This window comes from Athene noctua, chromosome 26 (genome assembly GCF_965140245.1).
Source record: "Athene noctua chromosome 26, bAthNoc1.hap1.1, whole genome shotgun sequence".
Taxonomy (NCBI): Eukaryota; Metazoa; Chordata; class Aves; order Strigiformes; family Strigidae; genus Athene; species Athene noctua.
Window position 1 is genome coordinate 7,988,852 of NC_134062.1, and position 21,961 is coordinate 8,010,812.

At 62.9% G+C, this 21,961-nt stretch overlaps 2 protein-coding genes across 6 annotated transcripts; one reads left to right on the forward strand and one right to left on the reverse strand.

The window, feature by feature from the left end:
• The first annotated feature begins 774 nt into the window (after positions 1–774).
• ROBO3 (roundabout guidance receptor 3) lies at positions 775–13,500 on the forward strand. Its single transcript, XM_074927198.1, has 26 exons — positions 775–922; positions 4,673–4,999; positions 6,074–6,231; positions 6,316–6,436; positions 6,507–6,645; positions 6,898–7,025; positions 7,117–7,241; positions 7,329–7,500; positions 7,611–7,822; positions 8,147–8,228; positions 8,314–8,482; positions 8,572–8,738; positions 9,073–9,194; positions 9,278–9,497; positions 9,581–9,693; positions 9,809–9,980; positions 10,099–10,284; positions 10,370–10,496; positions 10,570–10,673; positions 10,756–10,908; positions 11,066–11,210; positions 11,382–11,549; positions 12,762–12,868; positions 12,939–13,016; positions 13,096–13,203; positions 13,286–13,500. Exons 1-26 carry the CDS (start codon positions 775–777, stop codon positions 13,498–13,500), a joined length of 3,966 nt encoding a protein of 1,321 aa, XP_074783299.1.
• Positions 13,501–13,561: 61 nt separating this feature from the next.
• ROBO4 (roundabout guidance receptor 4) lies at positions 13,562–21,876 on the reverse strand. 5 transcript variants are annotated; one of them, XM_074927412.1, is made up of 20 exons: positions 21,777–21,876; positions 21,608–21,652; positions 21,222–21,500; positions 21,007–21,145; positions 20,805–20,932; positions 19,885–19,997; positions 19,567–19,786; positions 19,357–19,478; positions 18,598–18,769; positions 18,367–18,517; positions 18,151–18,281; positions 17,597–17,773; positions 17,227–17,512; positions 16,549–17,133; positions 16,309–16,461; positions 16,099–16,218; positions 15,589–16,008; positions 15,183–15,508; positions 14,931–15,065; positions 13,562–14,853 (listed from the first exon to the last, which is right to left on the reverse strand). In XM_074927412.1, exons 1-20 carry the CDS (start codon positions 21,856–21,858, stop codon positions 14,720–14,722), a joined length of 3,918 nt encoding a protein of 1,305 aa, XP_074783513.1. In that variant the 5' UTR covers positions 21,859–21,876; the 3' UTR covers positions 13,562–14,719. The 5 variants fall into 5 exon arrangements, with proteins under 5 accessions (XP_074783513.1, XP_074783515.1, XP_074783512.1 ...); XM_074927414.1 differs by having other exon boundaries at positions 15,589–15,738; positions 15,859–16,008; positions 16,099–16,461; XM_074927411.1 differs by having other exon boundaries at positions 16,099–16,458.
• Positions 21,877–21,961: the final 85 nt, after the last annotated feature.

Below are 21,961 nucleotides of genomic sequence, written 5' to 3' on the forward strand. Positions count from 1 at the left end.
GTGACGCAGCCCCGTGGGGTGTCGCGTTATGGGGGATGAGGCAGCTCCTGCCTCTCTTCCCCCCCTCCCTCCCCTCCCTCCTCTTCCTCCTTCCAAACCAAGACACCCCCCGGACCCCCCCCCTATGGGCCCCTCCCTTCCCCCTCCATCCCCCTTCCTAAAAGCGGGGGGCAGGGACACACACACCCCCCCCGCCCCGCGCTGGCCGCGCCCCCGCTCCCCGCCAGACCCGGGGGGCGGCGCCGTGGGCTGAGCCCAGCCGAGCTGAGCCGAGCCGAGCTGAGCCGAGCCGAGCTGAGCCCCGCCGAGCTGAGCCCAGCCGAGCTGAGCCCAGCCGAGCTGAGCCGAGCCGAGCTGAGCCGAGCCGAGCTGAGCCCAGCCGAGCTGAGCCGAGCCGAGCTGAGCCCCGCCGAGCTGAGCCGAGCCGAGCTGAGCCCAGCCGAGCTGAGCCCCGCCGAGCTGAGCCCCGCCGAGCTGAGCCGAGCCGAGCTGAGCCCCGCCGAGCTGAGCCGAGCCGAGCTGAGCCCAGCCGAGCTGAGCCCCGCCGAGCTGAGCCCCGCCGAGCTGAGCCGAGCCGAGCTGAGCCCAGCCAAGCCCAGCCGCGCTGGGCCGGACCGTGCTGAGCCCAGACGGGCCGTGCAGAGCTGAGCCGAGCCAAGCTGAGCTCAAGCGTGCCGAGCTCAGCCCTGCCGAGCCGGGCTGGGTCGGACCGTGTTGAGCCGAGCCTGAGTAAGCCGAGCCTAGCCAAGCCGAGCCTAGCCAAGCGGGGCCAGGATGCTGCGGTACCTGCTGAAGACGCTGCTGCAGATGAACCTGTTCGCCGACTCGCTGGGGGCCGAGGGCTCCAACTCCTCCCAGCTCCTGCTCGGCATCAACCGCACCATCGCCGCCCTCCACCTCCCCGCCCTCACCCCCGACAACGGTACGTGGCCACGGGTCCCGCTGTCCCCGTGTCCCGCTGTCCCGCTGTCCCGCTGTCCCCCTGTCCCCCTGTCCCCGTGTACCGCTGTCCCCGTGTCCCGCTGTCCCCCTGTCCCCGTGTCCCGCTGTCCCCCTGTCCCGCTGTCCCCGTGTCCCGCTGTCCCCCTGTCCCCCTGTCCCCCTGTCCCCGTGTCCCGCTGTCCCCCTGTCCCGCTGTCCCCGTGTCCCGCTGTCCCCCTGTCCCCGTGTTCCTCTGTCCCGCTGTCCCCCTGTCCCCGTGTCCCGCTGTCCCCGTGTCCCGCTGTCCCCCTGTCCCGCTGTCCCCGTGTCCCGCTGTCCCCCTGTCCCCGTATCCCGCTGTCCCCGTGCCCCCCTGTCCCCCTGTCCCCGTGTCCCGCTGTCCCCGTGTCCCACTGTCCCCCTGTCCCCCTGTCCCCGTGCCCCCCTGTCCCCGTGTCCCCCTGTCCCCCTGTCCCCGTGCCCCCCTGTCCCCGTGTCCCACTGTCCCCTTGTCCCCGTGTCCCGCTGTCCGCATGTCCCGGGGTCCCCAGTCCTGGTCCAGTGGTGACGCTGGAAATAGCCCCCAGCCCCCCAGTCCCAGCTAGGACCGACCTCGGGTCCCCAAACTGTCCCCGTGTCCCCACACTGGGACCTACCCTGTGTCCCCAGTCTGGGAGTGACCCGGTGTCCCCACATCCGCCCCGTGTCCCCACTCCAGGAACGGCTCCGTGTGCCGGGACCAAATCCCAGGTCACAAGCTGGGAGCGATGCCACGTTCCCAGATAGCCCCCGTGACCTCGAACTGGGACCAGCTTGGTGTCCCCAAGTCGGGAGTGACCCTGTGCCCCCAAACTGGCCCCTAGACCCCAAACCAGCTCTGTGTCCCCAGGTCCCGAGCCAGGAGCAAAACCAGCCCCGTGTCCCTACACCGACCCCCAGACCACGAACTGGGACTGACCTGGTGTCCCCAAACTGTGCCTGTACCCCCACACCGACCCCTGGCTGAGCTGGGAGACACCCATGTCCCCAAACCGGCCCCATGTCCCTGAGCCAGGAGGGACCCCCGTGTCCCCAAACTCTCCCCGTCCCCCCAAACCAACCCCCAGACACTGAGAGGAGACACCCGACGTCCCCAAACCAGCAGCGTGTCCCCAAACTGTCTCCATGTCCCCAAACCAGCCCCGTGTCCCCGAACTGGGATGGGGCTGGGGGGGCGGCTAGAACCGGCAGCAGGTACTGGGGGGGGGGGGGCGTCTGCCTGAATTTTAAGCCCTTTTGGAGCTTTTCCCCTCTTTTTCAGAGTCTCAACATCTGTCTCTCTGTGGCCGATGGGGGGGGTGTCCCCAAACCCCCGTGGACCCCCCCCGCCCCGGCGCAGCCAGCCAGGCGCAGGGGGGGCCTGGCCTGACCCCCCACTTGTCCCAATTAGCCACCGGGCCCAGCTGCGGCCCCCTCGGCCCCCGCTGTGCACACCCCCCCCCCCCCGGCCTCATGGGGTGCCCGGTACCCCGCAGCATCCCCCCATCCCCGCGGCAGCCGCATCCCGTCCCCATGGCAACGCATATCCCCCCCCCCCCCCCGCCCCGAGCCCCCAGAATCGCAGCCCAACCCCCCTCAAAGCTGGGGAGCTGGGGAAGGAGCGTGTGTGCACGTGTGTGTCCGCGTGTAAATGGGGGGTGTGCATGTGTGTGCACATGTGCAAATGGGGGACACGTGTGTGTGAGCACATGTGTGCCCGTGTGCAAGTGGGGGGGGCACGTGTGTGTGTGTGGTGTGCATGAGTGTGCATGTGTGTGCCCGTGTGCAAATGGGGGGACACATGTGTGGGGTGCATGAGGGGAGCTGTTGGCATGCGTGTGCATGCGTGTGCCCATGTGTAAATGGGGGAGATATGTGTGTGATGTGCATGTGCACCGTGTGTGCATGTGTGTGCCCGTGTGCAAATGGGGAGTCACATGCGTGCATGTGTGTGTGCATGTGCATGTGTGTGCATGTGTGAGCACATGTGTGCCCGTGTGCAAGTGGAGGGGCACATGTGTGTGGAGTGCATGCATGGAGCTGTGTGCATGCGTGTGCCTGTGTGCAAATGGGGGGAGGTATGTGTGCGGCACGCATGTGTGGGGCTGTATGCATGTGTGTGCATGCGTGTTCATGCATGTGCCCGTGTGCAAATGGCAGGACACGTCTGTGTGGTGTGCATGTGTGGAGCTGCGTGCATACATGTGCATGAGTGTGCATGTGTATGCATGCATGTGCCCATGCACAAATGGGGGACACATGTGTGGTGTGCATGTGTGTGAATGCATGTGTCCGTGTGCAAGTGGCAGGACACATGTGTGTGGCGTGCATGCATGGAGCTGTGTGCATGCGTGTGCATGAGCGTGCATTCATGTGCATGTGTATGCATGCCTGTGCCCATGTGCAAATGGGGGGAGATGTGTGTGTGATGTACATGTGTGGGCATGTGTGTGCATGTGTGGAAATGGAGGGACATGTGTGTTTGGTGTGAACGTGTCTGCATGTGTCTGCATGTGTGAGAATGGGGGGACGTGTGTGTGGTATGCATGTGTGTGTATGTGTGTGCATGCGTGTGCATGAGTGTGCCCATGTGCGAATGGCAGACATGTGTGTGTGGTGTGCAATTGTGGAGCAGCATCCATGCATGTGCACGCATGTGCCTGTGTGCAAATGGGGGACACGTCTGTGGTGTGCACGTGTGTGCATGCGTGTGCATGAGTTTGCACGTGTGTGCATGTGTGCAAATGGTGTACATGTGTGTGTACACGTGTGCATGTGTGGATTCAAAGGGATGTGGGTAAACACAGATTTATGTGCCCCACAGAAAAGCGTGTGTGGACGTGCATGTATGTGCAAACCTGTGTACATGTGCAACTGCGTGTGTGCACACACGTCTGCGCACGCACCCGTGCCCCTGTGTGAACACACGCGTGTTCGCTCCCCTCCGCATGCACGTAAGGGCCGACACGTGAGCGCACGCCTGTGTGCTGGCACACGCGTGCGGGCCTGCGCAGGGCTGCGGGCGTGTTCGTGCACACGCGTGTTCGTGCCCACGCGTGTGCGCGCAGCCGGGCTGTGGGACTGCAGTGACGCTCAGTGACCGCGGCCTGAACTGCAGCGGGTGGCACTGGGGACACGGGTGGGCCGTCCCAGCCGGGCCCAGCCAATTAGACCCCAGGATTAATGAACATTAATTATTGAATTATCCCAGCATTAATGAGCGTTTATTAACCCCCTAACGGCGGGGATTTTCCTGGAACAGCCCCACAGACCCAGTATATTTTTTTTAACTTAAAATTAAGCGTTTTCTGCGACCTTCTCTGCGGCAGGAAATCATCACTGCAGCTGACGGAAAAATCCCCTTCTGGGGGGAATTGAGCCCCAGCCCCAGGGACGCCCAGTCGGAAACTGGGTGGAAGAGGGGGGGTGCTGGGAGCAGGGCTGCTTTGTCCCCCTGTCCTTGTACCCAGTGTGTCCGAGGTCTGACACCCTCCCAGTCCCGTCCCACCCCACCAGCACCCACCCTGAGTTGGGGGGGGGGTGCATGGGGCTGAGGCCTGGCCACACCTCATCTCACCTCATGGTCATCTCAGCTCCAGGGTGGGGTGGGGGGACGCCACAGTGGGCTGAGGCCTGGCCACACCTCATCTCGCCTCCTGCGAGCCCCGCAGAACCCGCCTTCGCTTCCCAACATGGGGGGGGATAACGGGGACCCCCCTCTTTTTCCGCGCAGGGTCCCACCCGCAGCTGGAGGACACGGCGCCCCGCATCGTGGAGCACCCCACGGACCTCCTGGTCTCCAGGGGGGAACCGGCCACCCTGAGCTGCAAAGCTGAAGGGCGCCCGTCCCCGGCGGTGGAGTGGTACAAGGACGGGGAGCGCGTGGAGACGGACCGGGAGGACCCCCGCTCCCACCGCACCCTCCTCCCGGGGGGGTCCCTCTTCTTCCTCCGCATCCTCCACGGCCGGCGGGGGAAGCCTGACGAGGGGGTCTACGTCTGCGTGGCCAGGAATTACCTGGGGGAGGCCACCAGCAGGAACGCGTCCCTGGAGGTGGCTGGTGAGTCCCCGGGAGGGCCACGGGGCAGGGGGGGATTTGGGGGGGTCGGTGTCACCCCTGAGCCCAGCTCGCTCCGGCGGTTGGCGTGGGGGGGCTGTAAAACCCACAGGCCTGGCGCTGCTGAGTGGAAAGTAGTGAAAAGAGGGGAAAAGAAATGAAAATAGATGAAAAGGGGTGAAAAGGAGGAATGAAAAGAAGTGAAAATAGCTGAAAGAAATGAAGTGAAAATAATTGGGAATAAGTGAAAATAAATGGAAATAAATTAAAAGTTAAATAAATGAGAATAATCAGAAATAAGTGAAAATTATAAATAAGAGAAGTGGAAATAAATGAAAATCATCAGAAATAAGTGAAAATAATTGCAAGTAAGTGAAAAGAAGTGAAAATAATTTGCAATAAATGAAAAGAAGATGAGTGGAAATGAATGGAAATAAGTGAAATAAATGAAAATAATTTGAAATAAGTGAAAATAATTGGGAGTAAGTGAAAATAAGTGAAAATAAATGAACAGAAGTGAAAATAAATGAAAAGAAGTGAAAATAATTGGAAATAAATGAGAATAAGGGAAAATAAATGAAAAGAAGTGAAAATAATTGGAAATAAATGAAAATAAGGAAAATAAATGAAAAGAAGTGAAAATAATTGGAAAGAAATGAAGTGGAAATAATTGAAATAAATTAAATTAAAATAATTGTCAATAAAATAACTGAGCATAAGTTTAAATAAATTAAAATAGATTAAAATAATGTCCCTGGTGCCACCCCCAGCCTCCCCCAGCTTTGGGTGGTTCTGAGGCACCGTCTGGCCCCCGCGGCTGAGGCTCGGGGTTAGACCCGGCACTGGGATGATGCCAGAGCTAAATCCAGACCAGGCTTAGCCCCAGGTGTGAGCTCAGCTCAGATTATTTTGGGGGGACAGGGCTCGACTGGGGGGGGGTACACCCCACATCAGGGGTCGGATCCAGCTCCTGAGCTTTATTATCTCCGTGCTGGGAAAGGGCTGGGGGGGGGGCCAGCACCAGGATGGGGAAACTGAGGCAGGTTTGATGTCATGGGGACCCCCCCCGCCCCCCAGTGCTGCGGGACGATTTCCGACAGCCCCCCGGGGACGTGGTGGTGGCCGCGGGCGAACCGGCCGTCCTGGAATGCGTCCCCCCCCGCGGCCACCCCGAACCCAGCGTCTCCTGGAAGAAGAACGGTGCCCGGCTCAGCGACAAGGACGAGCGCCTGACGGTGAGGGATACGGGGGGTCCCAAAAAATACATTTTTTGGGGGGGGTAGAGTGCCCCACCCTGGTTAAGCTGGGCTGCCCGGCAGATCCGCGGTGGGAAGCTGATGTTGGCCAGCACCCGCAAGAGCGACGCCGGCGTCTACGTCTGCGTGGCCACCAACGTGGTGGGAGAGAGGGACAGCGAGCCGGCCGAGCTGGTGGTTTTCGGTGCGTGGGGACGGGGAGGTCACTTTTGGGGTGTCGTGGGGGGGCATCGGGACTGACGGCCCCCCCGCAGAGCGCCCGGCCTTCGGCAAAAGGCCCCTCAACCAGGCGGTGCTGGTGGAGGGGACGGCGGAGTTCCCTTGCGAGGCGGTGGGGGACCCTCAGCCGGCGGCTCGCTGGCGCAAGGAAGAGGGCGAGTTGCCGCCAGGAAGGTAAGTGGTGGTGGGCGAGAAGGGCCGGCGCGGTGGTTGCCAGGGTTGGGCGGCCACGTGCCGGCCCGGCGCCCTCGGAGCGTGGCGCTACATGGGTGTCAAATATCCACGTCTGTCGCGTCCTCCACCCTCATCGCATCCGGCATCGCCATCACCTCCCGCGGCCTCGCTGCACCCGGTGGCATCTCACGGCACCCGGCGGCCTCCCGGGGTATCCCCCCACCCCACCCCACCCCACCCCTGCACCCCAAGGTGGGAGGTGCTGCCCGACAACACCCTGCGGATCAACCGGCTGCGGGTGGAGGACGAGGGCACCTACACCTGTGTCGCCGACAACAGCGTGGGCAGGTCGGAGGCGTCGGGTACCCTCACGGTGCACGGTAAGGGGGAGGCAGGGTGGGGGGGGATCCCCCTGAGGGAGCACCTGTGGGTGCTGGCAAAGCGGCCGGGCAAGGCCTTTTGTCTCCCCAGTGCCCCCCCAGCTCGTCACTGGGCCCCGCAACCAAACCGTCACCCCTGGCCAGAGCGTCACCTTCCAGTGCCAGAGCAAGGGCAACCCGCCACCCGCTGTCTTCTGGCAGAAGGAGGGGAGCCAGGTCTGTCCCCGGCCCTGTCCCCATTCGTGTCCCCACTGCCCGTCCTGCCCCCCTCCCTCAGCACCCACCCTGCCGTGTCCCCCCCAGACCCTGCTGTTCCCCGGCCAGTCCCCGCACCCCTCCAGCCGTTTTTCGGTGAGCCTCACCGGCGCCATCACCATCGCCGACGTGCGTCCCGCCGACGCCGGTTATTACCAGTGCCAGGCCATCAGCGTGGCCGGCAGCGTCCTGGCCAAGGCGCAGCTGGAGGTGGAAGGGGGTAAGTCCTGTGCCGGCAGAGAACAGGTGCATTCAGTGTACAAGTGGCGCCCGTCCTCAGCCCCAAGAAATTCCCATTTAAAAATTTTTTTCCTCCTTTCTCGACGGTAGTGCTGGCTGAACGCCAACCGCCGGTGATCCACCGGGGTCCCGCTAACCGGACGGTGCTGCCGGTGGGGGCCACGGCGCAGTTACCGTGCTGGGTGGGGGGTGGTGACCCCCCTGCCAGCGTGGGGTGGTTGAAGGATGGGAACACCTTGGTGGGTGCCCAGCCCCGCGCCAGCCTGCTGGACAACGGCACCCTGCAGATCACCAGCCTCCGGGTGAGCCGGCCCGGAGCGGGGGCTCAGGGCACCCACCCTCCTGGGCACCCCCGTGGGGATGGGAGGGGCTGAAGGGGTGGGGGGTGCTCAGCCATGGTGAGTGCAAGAGGTGGGGGGTGCTCAAGGTGGTAGATGGTAAGGGCAATGGGTGCTCAGGGGGGTGCAAGGGCTGGTGGGTGCTCAGGGTGGTGGGTGTGCAGGACGGCAGGTGCTGGCGCTGGTGGGTGCTCAGGGTGGTGGGTGCAAGGGCAATGAGTGCTCAGGGTGCGGGTGCCCAGGTGACGGGTGCTCAGGGTGATGGGGCAGGAGCTCTCCCCCCCGCAGGTGACGGACTCTGGCCACTATGAGTGCGTGGCCACCAGCCCAGCAGGCAGGACCCACTGGGGTGGCTCCCTGGAGGTGCAAGGTGGGTCCCGGCGGAGGTCACCACACTGGGGACACCGTGGCGTCAGGGAGAAGGCCACCCCACATCTCCATGAATCTCCCCACAGGTGACGGATCCGACCTTTCCCTGCCTTCCCCTGAGCCTGGTGTCCTCCCGGGGCCACCCTCCACCCCCGTGGTCACCAACGTCACCCAAAGCAGCGTCACCTTGAGCTGGAAAGGGAACGAGGACAGCAGTGCCACCCATGTCACCTCCTACATCGTGGAGGCCTTCAGGTATCACACGGGTGTCCCCTCTCCAGGTGCAGGGGTGACGCAGTGGCCTGGTGCCACCCTGCCACGTGTCACCCCTTTTCCCCTGGCAGCCAGGTGGCGGGTGGCCCGTGGCAGACGGTGGCGGCCAATGTGGAGGGGGAGACCCACACGGTGAGCGGCCTTGTCCCCGACACCGTCTACCTCTTCTTGGTGCGGGCGGTCAACGCCTACGGCCTCAGCGACCCCAGCGGCGTCTCAGAGCCCGTGCGCACCCAAGGTGAGATCCAGTGGTGACACCAGCAGAGGTGTCCATGAACCCACCACCCATGGGTGCAGCTTTGGTCATGCCAATGGGGATGCCCATGAACCCATCTCCACTTGGAGAGGCCAATGGAGGTGCCCGTGTGCTCACCACCCATGGGTCCATCTCCACGTGGAGATGCTGATGGAGGTGCCCATGTACCCACCACTTCTGGGTAAATCCCCACCTAATGATGCCAGTGGAGGTTCCCATTGACCCACCATAAGAATATGGTGTCACCATGGCATCCCCACTTGGTGACACCACTGGGGCTTTCCACCGACCATCTGCCCTCTCATGTTTTTGGCAGAAGCCACCCCAACGCAGCCAGGGCTGGACCCAGAGCAGGTGCAGCGGGAGCTGGCACAAGTGGCTGTGCACTTACAGGAACCCGTGGTGCTGCCACCGGGCGCTGTCCGTCTCTCCTGGACTGTGAGTGCTGTGCCATGCTGCCAGTACAGGGGTCCCAGTGCTGACTGTCCCCCCGCCATCCCACCCTCCCCTTTGGTCCCCAGGTGGAGCACCAAGCACCCTTCATTCAGGGCTACCGGGTGCTGTACCGGCAGCGCGGCGGGCGCTGGGAGGAGGCGCGGGCAGTGCGGGCGCCAGGGGAGCGAGGGGCTTTGCTCACCGAGCTGCGCCGGGGCCAGGACTATGAGGTCAAGGTCCGACCCTACTTCCATCACCTCCACGGCCCTGACAGTGCCGTGCGTGCCCTGCGCACCCCCGAGGCGGGTGAGTGCGGGGAGGTGGCGGATGGTGGGGGGTCCCCAGGGAACCCCTGGAGATGACACTCTCCTTGTCCCCCTCCCCGGCAGCCCCCAGTGCCCCTCCACGAGCCGTCAGAGTGGCCAGTAATGGCACCAGTGTCCACATCTCGTGGCAGCCGCCACCGCCAGCTGAGCAGAATGGTGTCATCCGCGATTACCGGGTATGGGCAGACGGTGCCAGGGATGCAGTGAGTCCCCTCTGCCCTGCCATGATACCCCCTGTGTCATGGTGTCCCCATGGTCATCCCCCATTGTTTTCCCCCCCGCCAACCTCAGATTTGGTGCTTGGGCAACGAGAGCCGCTTCCACATCAACCAGAGCGTGGAGGGGACGGTGCTGGCGACGGTGCTGCAGGGCCTGGTCCCTGGTGTCCCTTACCATGCCGAAGTCGCCGCTGCCACTGGCGCTGGTGTGGGTGCCCGCAGTGCCCCCGTCCCCATCCGCATCGGTGAGTCCCTCGTCACCCTTGCTGGTACAGGTAGGGGGGTGGCAGGGGTCACCCTGATGCTAGGGACGAATCCTTGGCACCCCCACTGGTGTGTCCCCCTTCCCTGTGCTGCTTGCAGCTCCCCCGGCAGAGCGGGATGTGGGGCCGGCGGGCGGGAGCAGTGTGGCCGAGCGTTTGGCCGAGGTGGCCAGGCAGCCGGCCTTCATCGCTGGTGTTGGCGGCGCTTGCTGGGTCATCCTCGCTGCCTTTGCCGCTTGGCTCTATGGCCGCCGCCGGAGGAAGAAGGAGCTCAGCCACTTCACCGGTATGCTACCCCTGTGATCCCCCCTACCCTGGCACCCATCATCCCACCAGCCACCCCCTGCCTCTCTCTCTCTCTCTCTTCACAGCATCCTTCGCCTACACACCCACGGGTAAGCCCATAGGTGCTGCAGGGACCCGGCGCGGCCCCTCGCTGCCCTCACCCCCACCTCTTTCCACAGTTGCCTTCCCGGCTCCGGCTCGTGGCAGCCCCAGGTAACCCCCCAATTCCTTCCCCCTTCCACGGGACCCCCAACCTCTGGCATCCCTTCACCCTGTCTCCGTGTAGGGCAGCTGCTGGTGGTGGTTACCCATGGCTGGCGGACACGTGGCGTGGTGGGGGCACAGCCGGTGCCTCCGGTTGTTTGGGAACTGCTGAGAGATACTACAACGGTGAGGGCTCATCATGGAGATGGGTGGTTTGGATTGGGGGGGGGCCATGGTCAGCCCTGACGGTGATCCCCACCCTCTGCAGATGCCGGCATCACCCGTTACATCGCCCAGACAGAGCAATTTGGGGCGGGGGCCGGCGAGGGGCCAGTGTACAGCACCATCGAGGTGGGCAGCGAGGACCTCTGCACCTTCCCCCGTCCCTTCTCCCAGCATGGGACCCCCTACCCTGGGGGGGGTCCCCTGCCGATGGATGCCCTGGCCCCCCAGGCACCCTGCAGCCGGGCTGAGCACGGTAGGGTGGTGGGATGGGTGGGGGTACACCTGGGTGCCAGTGGCACAGTCCCCTCCCTTCAACACCCCCCCAACATCCTTCCTCGGTGCAGGGGCCAAAGGGAAAAAGCTGGGGCAAGCAGTGAAACCTCCAGTGGTGAGTTGGACGGAGCTGCTGCCCCCGCCGCCCTCAGCCAGTGAGCTCAGCCGCTGCGCCCAGGAGGAGGAGGAGGAAGAGGAGGATGAAGAGGAAGAGGCAGCCGGAGGGTGAGTAGGGGGGCCTGAGGGGCTGGGGCATCCATTGGCGGGGGATCTCCCCCAGGGTAGAGGATCCTGTGCTGTGAGAAGGGATGGGGAAAGGTGCAGAGGTCTGCGCCTGCCTCGCTGTGGAGGTTCTGTGCTGACCCCAGCACCCACCCTGTGCCTCCCACCCCACAGGTTGGGGACAGAGGAGTGGTACCCCGGTGAGAATATCCCCTGTGCCACCGCCGCATCCTCACCCACTGCCTCCTCTGGCTGCCGGTCCACTGCCACGTTGACGCCATCGCCCCATGCCACCGAGGACATCCCCCGCCTCCATGACTTTGATAGCCCCCGCCTGCCCCGGTAGGAGATGGGCCTCACTTGGTCCAGCCGTGCCATTGGGGTCTGGATGTCCCATCAGGTTCTAGATGTCCCATTGGGGTCCAGATGTCCCATCACAAGCCAACCATGTTGTCACTATCCAGCCATGCCGTGCCATCATGATCTGGCTATGTCATTGGGGTCCAGTTGTCTCATAGGGACCCAGATGTCCCACTGGGGTCCAGATGTCCTGTCACAATCCAGCCATGTTGTCACCATCCAGCCGTGCCATGCCATCATGATCTGGCTATGTCATTGGGGTCCAGTTGTTTCATAGGGGTCCAGATGTCCCATTGGGCTCCAGATGTTTGCCTGGGGTCCAGATGTCCCATCACAATCCAGGCATGTTGTCACCATTCAGCCATGCTGTGCCATCATGGTCCGGTTGTGTCATTGGGGTCCAGATGTCCCATGGGGTTCCAGATATTCCATTGGGGTTGATTGAGATGCCCCATCACAATCCGACCATGTTGTCACCATCTGGCTGTGTTGTCCCATCATGGTCCAGATGTGCCATCGGGGTCCAGATGTCCCACTGAGGTCTGGACGTTCCATCACAATCCAGCCATGTTGTCACGATCTGGCCCTGCTGTGCCATCATGGTCCAGCCATGCCGTTGGAGTCCGGATGTCCTATCAGGGTCCAGATGTCCCATCGTGATCCAGCCATGTTGTCACGATCTGGCCCTGCTGTGCCATCATGGTCCGGCCATGCCTTTGGGGTCCGGATGTCCCACTGGGGTCTGGATGTCCCACCATGGTCCAGATGTCTCACCACAATCCAGCCACGTTGTCACCATCCATCCTCACTCTCAGTTGTGCTCTGGCCGTGCTGTCATGACCCATCCATGCTGCTGTGGGCTGATCGTGGCGTAACGATCCAGCTGTGCCATCAGGAGCTGGCTGGGACATTGCCATCCAGCTGTGCCGTTGTGGCCCAGCTCTGCCACAATCCAGCAGTGCTGTCGCAATCCAGCTGTGCCCCCACAATGCTGCTGTGATCCAGCTGTGGCACTGCCATCCAGCTGTGATGTTTCAGCCCACCCATTGCCGTCCAGCTGTGCCACCAACACGTGGCTTCTCCCTGCTCTGGCACAACACGGCACGGGGAGGGTCGTGCAGAACCACGGTGGCCACCAAGCCTCCCACTCCTCTCCTCCCTCCTCAGCTTCACCCCACACCCCCTCTTTGCCAGGAGACCCCCCCACGGTACCATCACCCCTCCACGGGCATCCAGCCCCTCACTGAGTCCAGATGTCAGCGAGGGCCACCTGCCCCGAGCCCCCCGCCCCGCCGGCACAGGTGAGCCCTGGGGAGCCATTTTGGGTGGTTGGGGGGCTCTGCGGGGTGATGACACTGCCATCACCCCCAGGGAAAAACCGTGGGGAGACCCCAAAGAGTCGCCCGAAGCCCAAATGCAGCCGCTACCGCCGGGAAAAGCAGCCAGGAGGTGATTGAAGAGGGAAAAACGGGGGGTTCGAGGCTGGGGTCCAGAGGGGGCTCAGGCCTCTCCTCCCTCTCTGCTGCAGACTTGCCGCCGCCGCCACTGCCGCCACCAGGCGAGAGCCCTGGCCCCTCACCGGAGCGGCAGCCGTGTGGGGTCGAGCGCAAGGTCACCCATCGCCCCGCCCGCGGCGGTAAGCTGGAGCCACCGACCGCGTGCCAAAGGGGTTGAGGGGGTGTCACCGCCGCACCCCAACCTTGTCCCCTCCCTTGCAGAAGAGGTCATTCCTTACAACAAACCCTCCTGCCTGCCCCGGGGGCAGGTGTCCGGCAGCTGCTCCACGACGGGCAGTGTTTCATCTCGTGGCTCCACCGGGTCCCGCGGCCATGGCTCGGGGCGCAGCCGGACGCCGGGGGACCGTGGTGAAGGGACCGGCCATCGCCGCCGCCCGGGTCCCCCGTTTCCCTGCCCGTCGCAGGAGAAGCGATGAAGCAGTGGGCGAGCTGGTGGCAAGGTTGGGGACACAGGGATGTTGACATTGGGGGGGATGGGGGGAATGATCTTTAATTTCTGAGTGGCACCATGTAAATAGGTTTGCACAGAGCCAGCAGCTGGTGAGCAGCAGTGTGAGGGGGGACAAGGACAGTCAGAATGGACAGGGGTACTTGGGAGGGACAAAGATGCTCAGGAGGAATGAGGATGCTCAGGGATGGATGAGGAGGATGCTCAGGGAGGGAGGAACCTGGGGAGAAAGACAGTTGGGAGGGACAAGAACACTGAGGGGGGACAAGGATGCACAGGAGGGATGAGGATCCTGGGGACAATTGGGAGGGATGAGGATGCTTGAGGAAAGATGAGGGTTCTTGGGGAGGCCAAGGACAGTCACAAGGGATGAGGACTCTGGGGAGGAACAAGGACGCTGGGGAGGGATGAGGAGGATGCTCAGAAGGGACAAGGACCCTAAGGACAAGGACAGTTGGGAGCGATGAGGATGCTTGGGAGGGCAAGGACAGTCACAAGGGATGAGGACTCTGTGGAGTGAGGAGGACACTGGGGAGGGATGAGAATACTCAGGAGGAACAAGGACACTTGGAGGGGGTACAAGGACATTCTGGAAGGTCAAGGTGGCTTGGGAGGGATGAGGACATTTGGGAGGGCCAGGGATGGCAGAGGTGGGACAAGGATGCTGAGGAAGGACAGGGATGGTCAGGAAGGACAAGGACAGTCAGAAGGAACAAGGTCAGTGGGGATGAGGATGGTCAGGAGGACAGTGACCCTGGGGAAGGACAAGGACACTTGGGATGGACAACAGTGCTTGGTTTGGATGATGATTGGGGGGATAAGGATGCTGGGGAAGGAGGAAGACACTGGGCAGGGATGAGGATGCTTGGGGAAGATGAGGACACTTGGGGAGGATGAAGGTGCTGGGGAGGGATGGGGACACTTGGGAAAGATGAGGATGAGGACACTTGGGGTGGACAATGGTACCTGGGCTGGATGAGGATGGTTGGGGGATGAGGACACTGGTGAAGGAGGAGGACACGTGGGGAGGATGAGGATGCTGTGGAGGGATGAAGGGGTCTGGGGATTGATGAGGACACTTGGGGAGGACAAGGATGATGGGGAAGGAGGGACACCTGCCCACCCCTGTGCCACCCACCCTTCACAGGTGGCTTTTGCTAGCAGAAAACCCCTTTTTGGAGAACCACTTAATAAAGCTGGATTTTAGCTGAGCTGAGGGGACTCTGGCCTTGCCGTGTCCGACATTCTGCTCCCGTCCCTCCTGTCCCCAGCTCGCCACCCACACTGGCCCAGGGAGTGCCACTCCTCGACCTATGGCCACCTGGAAAGAAAAAGACATTTTCCAGCACCCCGCACAGTCCCCAGTGCCCATTACCCAGGTGTCGGGGCACTACTCACCATGCTGCGGGATGCCCGCTGCCGTCTCCATCCCGACTCCCTGGGGGGCCCCCAGTGCTGTCCCCCAGTCCCAGGTGGGGATGGGGACCCCAGGTGGGAAGATGCCCTCCAAGGGTGATGGTGGCGGTGAGAGACCTGACAGGGAGAAGGCAGGAGATGGTGGCATCACTATGGTGTCACGATGGGGCCACCTTCCTCGAGGAGGTGATGATTCTCTGGGACAGAGGGGGGATCTGAGGACCCTTTGCTCACCCCCATAGGCCCTATCGGTGTCTTCAAGGCCAAAGCAGAGGCCATCAACGGCCACAGCCAGCGCCCGGGCAAAGCTGGCATCTAGGAGGAAGGAGCCATCACAGGAGCTCACCAAGCTGCAGCGGGCACTGGCAAAGTTGTCCTCTGAGACAGACCCCCAGCCATTCAGTAGTGACCCCCCCGGTGAGCCCCTCGACGCTGGCCGCTCTTCCTCCTCCTCCTCTTCCTCCTCCTCCTCTTCGCCCAGTTCAGAGGCTGGTGGCCCGTAGATGTAGCCATAGGTGTGTGGTGGTGAGAAGGACCGTGGCGTGGTTGGTGCTGGGAGGCTGTGGGGGACACAGTGGGGAGGCTGCTGGCACTGGGGGATCCTGCCACCATCATAGAGTCCCAGGGAGATGGGACATACCTGGGGCGGGTGATGTCCTGGTCCATCTCCAGGTCCTCGGCCACCCCCTGCGGCGTGAGGACCCCATCGCTGAATGCTGGTGAGAGGCGCCCAGTGACCGGTGACGTGTCCCTTGGGTGCCTGGTAGCTGGGGACGTGTCCTTAGGGTACCTGATGGCCAGCAACATGTCCCTCGGGTGCCTGATCACCAGTGATGTCTCCCTGGGGTGTCTGGTGGCTAGGCACACGTCCTTGGGGTACCTGCTGACCAGGGACATGTCTCTGGGGTACCTGTTGCCCAAGGACGTGTCCCTCTGGTGACCAGTGGCTGGGGACATCTTTTCAGGGTGCCTGGTGACTGAGGATGTGTCCCTCAGGCACTTGCTGGCTGGGGATGTGTCCTTGGGATGTCCCATGGCTGGTGGCATGTCCTCAGGGTATCTGGTGATCATGGACATGTCCCTTGAGTGCCTGGTCACCCATGATGGGTCCCTGGGGCACCTGGCAGCCAGGGACATGTCCTTGAGGTACCTGTTTCCCAAGAATGTGTCCTTGCAGTGACCAGGGACTGGAGACATCTCCTCAGGGTGCCTGGGGACTGGGGATGTGTCCTTGGGATGCCCGGTGACCAGTGACACGTCCTTTCGGTATCTGGTGGCCAGAAATGTGTCCCCTGGGTGCCTGGTCACTGGTGATGGGTCCCTGGGATGCCTGGTGGATGGGGACATGTCCTTGGGGTACCTGCTGCCCAAGAACTTGTCCCTGTGGTGCCCAGGGACTGGGGACATCTCCTCAGGGTGCCTGGGGACTGGGGATGTGTCTCTGGGGTGCCCAGTGGCTGGGAATGTGTCCCTGGGATGCCTGGTAGGTGCAGTCATGTCCTCAGGGTACCTGCTGGACAAGAACATGTTCCTTGGGTGCCTGGTCACTGCTGATGAGTCCCTGGGGTGCTTGGTGGCCAGAGACATGTCCTTGCCATACCTGGTGGCCAGGAACTTGTCCTTGAGGTGCCCAGTGGCTGGGGACTTCTCCTTGGTAAGCCTAGTGACTGGAGACCTGTCTCTTGGATGTCTGATGCCTGGGGACACATCCTTGGGGTGCCTGGTGGCTGGTGACATGTTCCTCTGGCTCTTGGTCACTGGTGATGGGTTCCTGGGGTGCCTGGTGACTGGGGACATGTCCCTGGGGCACCTGGTGACCAGGGACATGTCCTCAGGGTGACTGGTGGCCAGGATTGTTTCCCTCTTGTGCCTGGTGGCTGGTGATGGGTCCTTGGGGTGCCTGGTGGCCGGTGACATGTCTCTGGGATGCCTGGTAACTGGTGACACAGCCTTGGGATGCCTGCTGTCAAGGAACCTGTCCTTGGGGTGCTCAGTGACCAGGGACATGTTCCTAGGGTGCCTGGTGACTGGTGACACATCCCTGGGGCTCTCAGTGACCGGGGATGTGTCCCTGGGGTGCTGCGTGGCTGCAGATGCATCCCTGGGGATCCCAGCGGCCAGGGACATGTCCTTGGGATGCCTGGTGACCGGGGATGTGTCCCTGGGGCACACAGTGGCCGGGGACCTGCAGATGCAAGGGACACGGTGGTTTTTACAGCACGGGGTTGGGGTGCAAGGCACCCATCTGTGTCCCCAGGGTGGGGACACCCAGACTCACCGGGTCACTGGCGGGTGCCAGGCATGGGAAGGTCTTGGGGGTGTCCCAGTGACACTGGAGGCCAGTGAAGCACTGCCTCGTCGTGGTTTTGGGGAGCTGAAGACTGGCAGCCACCGCCGGTCCCCTCCGGCCATCATGGCAGTGGTGGTGTCACTGTCATGTCCCCTTTGCTGAGGCCACCCAGCTGCCAGCCCAAAATCTGTTCCCCACTCACCTCCATTCCTGGTGATGGGAATGTGCCCAGGGCCACCCGTGAGCACCGGGGTGCTGTGCACTTGGTGCAGCTCTGTGGGGAGAGGGACACGACACAGCGCCATGAGCCACATCCCCAGTGTCCCCTCGTGTCCCCTTGTGTCCCTCCCATACACACCTCGCTTGCGGATGCGCTCCCAGGGTGCTGGGTTCGGGGTGCTGGGTTCGGTGCATACCCCAGGATGCCCCCTGTCACAGCACCCCGTGTCCCCAAGAGGCAGTGGGTGTCCCCCGTGGAGGCTGCTGCAGTTTGGGGATGTGGGGGGACCAAGGCTTGACGGTTCCAAGGACAGGGCTGGAGGGGTGAGAGTGGTCAGAGCACCCATGGGTGCTGAGGTGGTTGTCCCTTGTCCCCTCCATCCTCAGCTCTGTCTGTCCCCAGGTCCCTGCAGCCTGAAGAAAGGGTCCCACGGCACCAGGGTGTCCCAGGCATAGGGTGGGGGTGTCAGACAACTTTTGCTTTAGCACCCTGGGGGGTTCCACACTCTGGATGGGGGTCCCATACCCCATGGGGCTCACTGGAGGGGTGGGGGTCCCATGGCACTGGGTGGGGGTCCCATGACATCAGGTGGGGATTCCATGGCATGGGGTGATTGTCCCAACCCTAGAGTTCACTGGAGGGGTCGGGGTCCCATGGCTCTGGGTGGGGGTCCCTGTCCCCGTGGGGCTCACTAGAGGGGTGGGGGTCCCTGCCGTCACTGCCCAGGAGCCGGCTGCTGAGGCTGCTGCTGCTGCTGAGATTTTGGGGGGCACAGCCAGGTTTCCAGGGACCACCAAGCCACGGCGAGTCACCAGCCATCAGCCTGCGGGGTGAAAGGTGCCATCAGGGCATCTCATCCCCACCCTGCCAGGGACCCTCCCGGTGTCCCCCACCCCACAGCTGCTCACCTGTGGCGAGCTGCAGCGTCCTGAGTGGCGCGGTGCTGGCAGAGGAGGAGGAGGAGGGCGAGCAAGGCCAACCAGAGCAGCGAGCCAGTGGCTGCGATGACGGCGGGCTGCCGCAGCACCCGCACCACCCCAGTGCTCCCTGCCATCATCCCTGCAATGGTCCCATCAACGTCACCCCCATGGCACCACCTTGACCCCCACCCGCACCCCACCTTGCTCCCCGTCCCCTACCCAGGATGCCACAGGTGGCGTTGCTGGGGACCCCCAGCCCTGCGCCGTTGAAAGCTGCCACCTGGACACAGAATTCGGCCCCAGGGTTTGGGTGGAGGGCTTCCAGGCGATGGGTGCCTCCATCCACTGTCCTGTTGGTGGGGTGCTGCAAGCCCTCGCCCACTGACCAGACCTGGCAGGCACCAAGAGGATGGGCCCTCTTAGATGAATCCCCTTTATGGACCCCCATTGATGGAACCCCCTTGGATGGACCCCTTTGCACGGACCCTTTTGGATGAATGCCCGTAGGGTGGATGCCCTTGGATGGTCCCCTTTAGATGAGTCCCCTTGATGGATCCCTATTAATGGAACACCCTTGCATCATCCCTCTTAGATAAGTCCCCTTGATGGACCCCCATTGATGGATCTCTCTTGGATGACCGTTTTAGATGGAACCCCTTGGTTGAACCCCCTTGGATGGACCTCCTTGGGCTAGATACACTTGGACGACCCCCTTCGTTACACTGACCCCTTGGATCTCCTGGGATGGACCTCCACACGGTTGGCTCCTTTGGATGAACCCCCTTGTCAAGATCCTCCTTGGGTGGGGCCCTTGGATGGATCCCACCTTGGACAATTACACCTTGGATGGCCACCCTTGGATAGACCCCACCTTTGACAGGCTCCCTTCTTGGATGATCCCCCTTAGACAGACCCCTTGGATGGACCTCCTTGGCCAGACGTGACCCAACCCCACCACCTTGCCCTGTCACCCCAGACCTTGTAGCCCTGGATGATGCCGTTGTGGGACTCAGGAGGAGGTGGCTCCCAGCTCACGACCACGCTGCCGTTCCCTGTCTCAGCCTGGCCCACGGTGACGTGTTGGGGTGCTGCGCTCGGCACTGCCGGAACAGGAGCGCTGGGACCCCTGGAACACCCAGCCGATGCCCCTATCCTCTACCCGGACATCCCTGGGGACAGCCAACGCACCTTCCTCAGGTATCCAGAGGTACCTGCTGTTGCTGTCCAAGCCCTGGGTCCCTCCAGCGTAGGGTCGGACCTTGAACTCGTACTTGTAGCCCCTGCGGAGCGCGGGGATGATGGCACTGAGCTCCCTGCCCGCGTCGTGTTGCACCCAGGAGGTGCTGGCAGGGAGCAGGCAGCGGTACAGCACCATGTACCCCACCAGCACCGGCACCGGCATCACCATCTGAAGGGAATGGGAAGGGTTATGGGTCATGGTGGGACATGGAGACCCCTGTGTCCCATCCCACCCCTCTGGTGGGGACATCCTGGTCTCACACCAACCCGCCAGCGGAGATGGACGGCGGCAGCGGGCAGCACAGTGACGTTGTCCAGGTAGAGCTGCACGGCCAGCGGGTCCCGTGGCGCAGCCCCCCGCCGGCCCGGCGATGCCTGGCCTGTGGGGCAAAGGGAGGCAGTGCTTGGCAGGAGCAAAGACCCCCAGCACCTGCCCAGTAACCCACCTCAGATACCCATCTGGAGACCTTGATGTCTCCCTGGATGGACCCACTCAAATGGACCCCTTGGATGGACCCGTCTTGGATGGACCCCCTTGGACAGACGCCCTTTGATGGGTCTGTCTTGGGTGGACCCCTCTTGGATGGACCCCATGATAGACCCCTATTGATGCATCCCTCCTAGATGGACCCTTTGGGTGGATACCTCTTGTTCAATCTCCCTTTAATGGGCCCCCCCATCTTGGACAAACCCCCTTAAATTGACCCTCTTGGAGGAACCCACTTGGATGGATCCCCTTGGATGGACCCCCACCTGGATGTCTCCCCTTAGATGGATCCCCTTAGATGAACATGCTTGGATGGACCCCTTAGATGGATCCTGTGGGATGGATGCTTTTAGATGGACCTCCTGAGATGGACTGCCCTACGGAGGCACCCCCTTAGATGGACCCTCCTTAAATGGACCCCTTTAGATGACTCAGTTGGATGGACTCTTTTTTGATGAATCCCCTTGGATAGACTTCCTTGGATGGACTCCCCTTGGACAGACACCCCATGGATGACCTCCTTAGATGGACACCCATGGATGGACCCCCATGGATGGACCCTCATGGATGGACTCCCCATGGATGACCCCCTTGGATGAACCCCATGAGATGGACCCCATTAGTCAGATCCCATTGTGTGGACCCCCAGGTGTCCCTGGGTGCCCATGACGGTGCAGACCACAGAGGTCCCACCACTGACCCTCCACGCGGATGCGGGCGGTGGCGGTGGCGGTGCCCAGCTGGCTCTGTGCCGTACACACGTAGGTGCCAGCGTCGGCGGGCGTCACAGCATAGAGGCGCAACGTGTTCTCCTGGTCCACCTCATGCCTGTGGGTCACCAACTCTCCATCAGCACCATCTCCACCCTGGGGGTGGGACACCTCCACCCTGACACCACCTACCTGCCCCAGGGCAGGTCCCCACGTTCCTTGTGCCACTGCACCCGTGGCGCTGGGTCACCTTGGGCACCGCAGCCCAGCTCCACGGTGCTGCCGGCCGCTACCGCGGCGTCACTCGGGTGCCGTATGATGGTGGGTTTCTCTGTGAGGGACACAGAGGACGTGGCACCAAGGGTGGTTGTGACACGTCCACCACCCATGGGATGCCCTTGTCTTACCCAGGACGGAGACGTGGGTGCCCCGGCTCTCCCTCTCGCCCGCCGCGTTGGCCGCCACACAGACGTAGAGCCCAGAGTCACTCCGGTGCGCCGGTGCCACCCGCAACTTCCCGTTGGTGACCGTGTACCGGTCACCCGCCAAGTCCAAGGTCACCCCATCCTTCTTCCAGGTGACGCGGGGTTCGGGGTGCCCCGAGGGGGGAACGCAATCCAGCTCCAACGCTTGCCCCGCCGTGGCCACCAAATCACCCGGCTGCAGGCGGAAATTTTCCCGTAGTGCTGCGGTGGGGAAGGGACACCATGGGAGCGGGGAGGGGTTTGTGGTGGTGAAAACAGCTTTTTTTGTGGTCCCCCCCGCCCTCATCATCCCCACAGGGTGTCCTTACCAGCTGCGCTTTGGGGTGCTGTGGCTGTGCCGGGGGGGTGGCAGCCTGTGAGGCGACATGGAGGCCAGTGGGTGCACTGAGCGGGCACGGTCTCAGCCCCGTTTGGGGGGGGGGGGGGCAGAGTTAAGGGTGGTTTACGCCCCCCCCCCAACCCGGGGGCCGCACTCACCTCCCCAGGGCAGCACGGTGAGGCAGAGCCCCAGGCCCAGCGCCGTCGCCCAGCCGCCCGCCATGCCAGCCCCAGGCAGCATTCCCGCTTCCTCCCTATGTCCCGGTCCCTCCCTGCCAGCACCAGGACCGGATCTGGCTCCGGATGGGGGGGGACAATAGCCGGATACGGGGGGTGGGGCTGGG

Coding starts and splice junctions, on each gene's coding strand:
- ROBO3 (XM_074927198.1), top strand. CDS start 775: ATGCTGCGGTACCTGCTGAAGACGCTGCTGCAGATGAACCTGTTCGCC. Junction 923..4,672: donor CGCCCTCACCCCCGACAACG/GTACGTGGCCAC, acceptor TTTTCCGCGCAG/GGTCCCACCCGCAGCTGGAG. Junction 7,501..7,610: donor GCAGCTGGAGGTGGAAGGGG/GTAAGTCCTGTG, acceptor TCTCGACGGTAG/TGCTGGCTGAACGCCAACCG.
- ROBO4 (XM_074927410.1), bottom strand. CDS start 21,858: ATGCTGCCTGGGGCTGGCATGGCGGGCGGCTGGGCGACGGCGCTGGGC. Junction 21,146..21,221: donor CACCCACGTCTCCGTCCTGG/GTAAGACAAGGG, acceptor TGTCCCTCACAG/AGAAACCCACCATCATACGG. Junction 18,770..19,356: donor GCATCATCCAGGGCTACAAG/GTCTGGGGTGAC, acceptor GGTGCCTGCCAG/GTCTGGTCAGTGGGCGAGGG.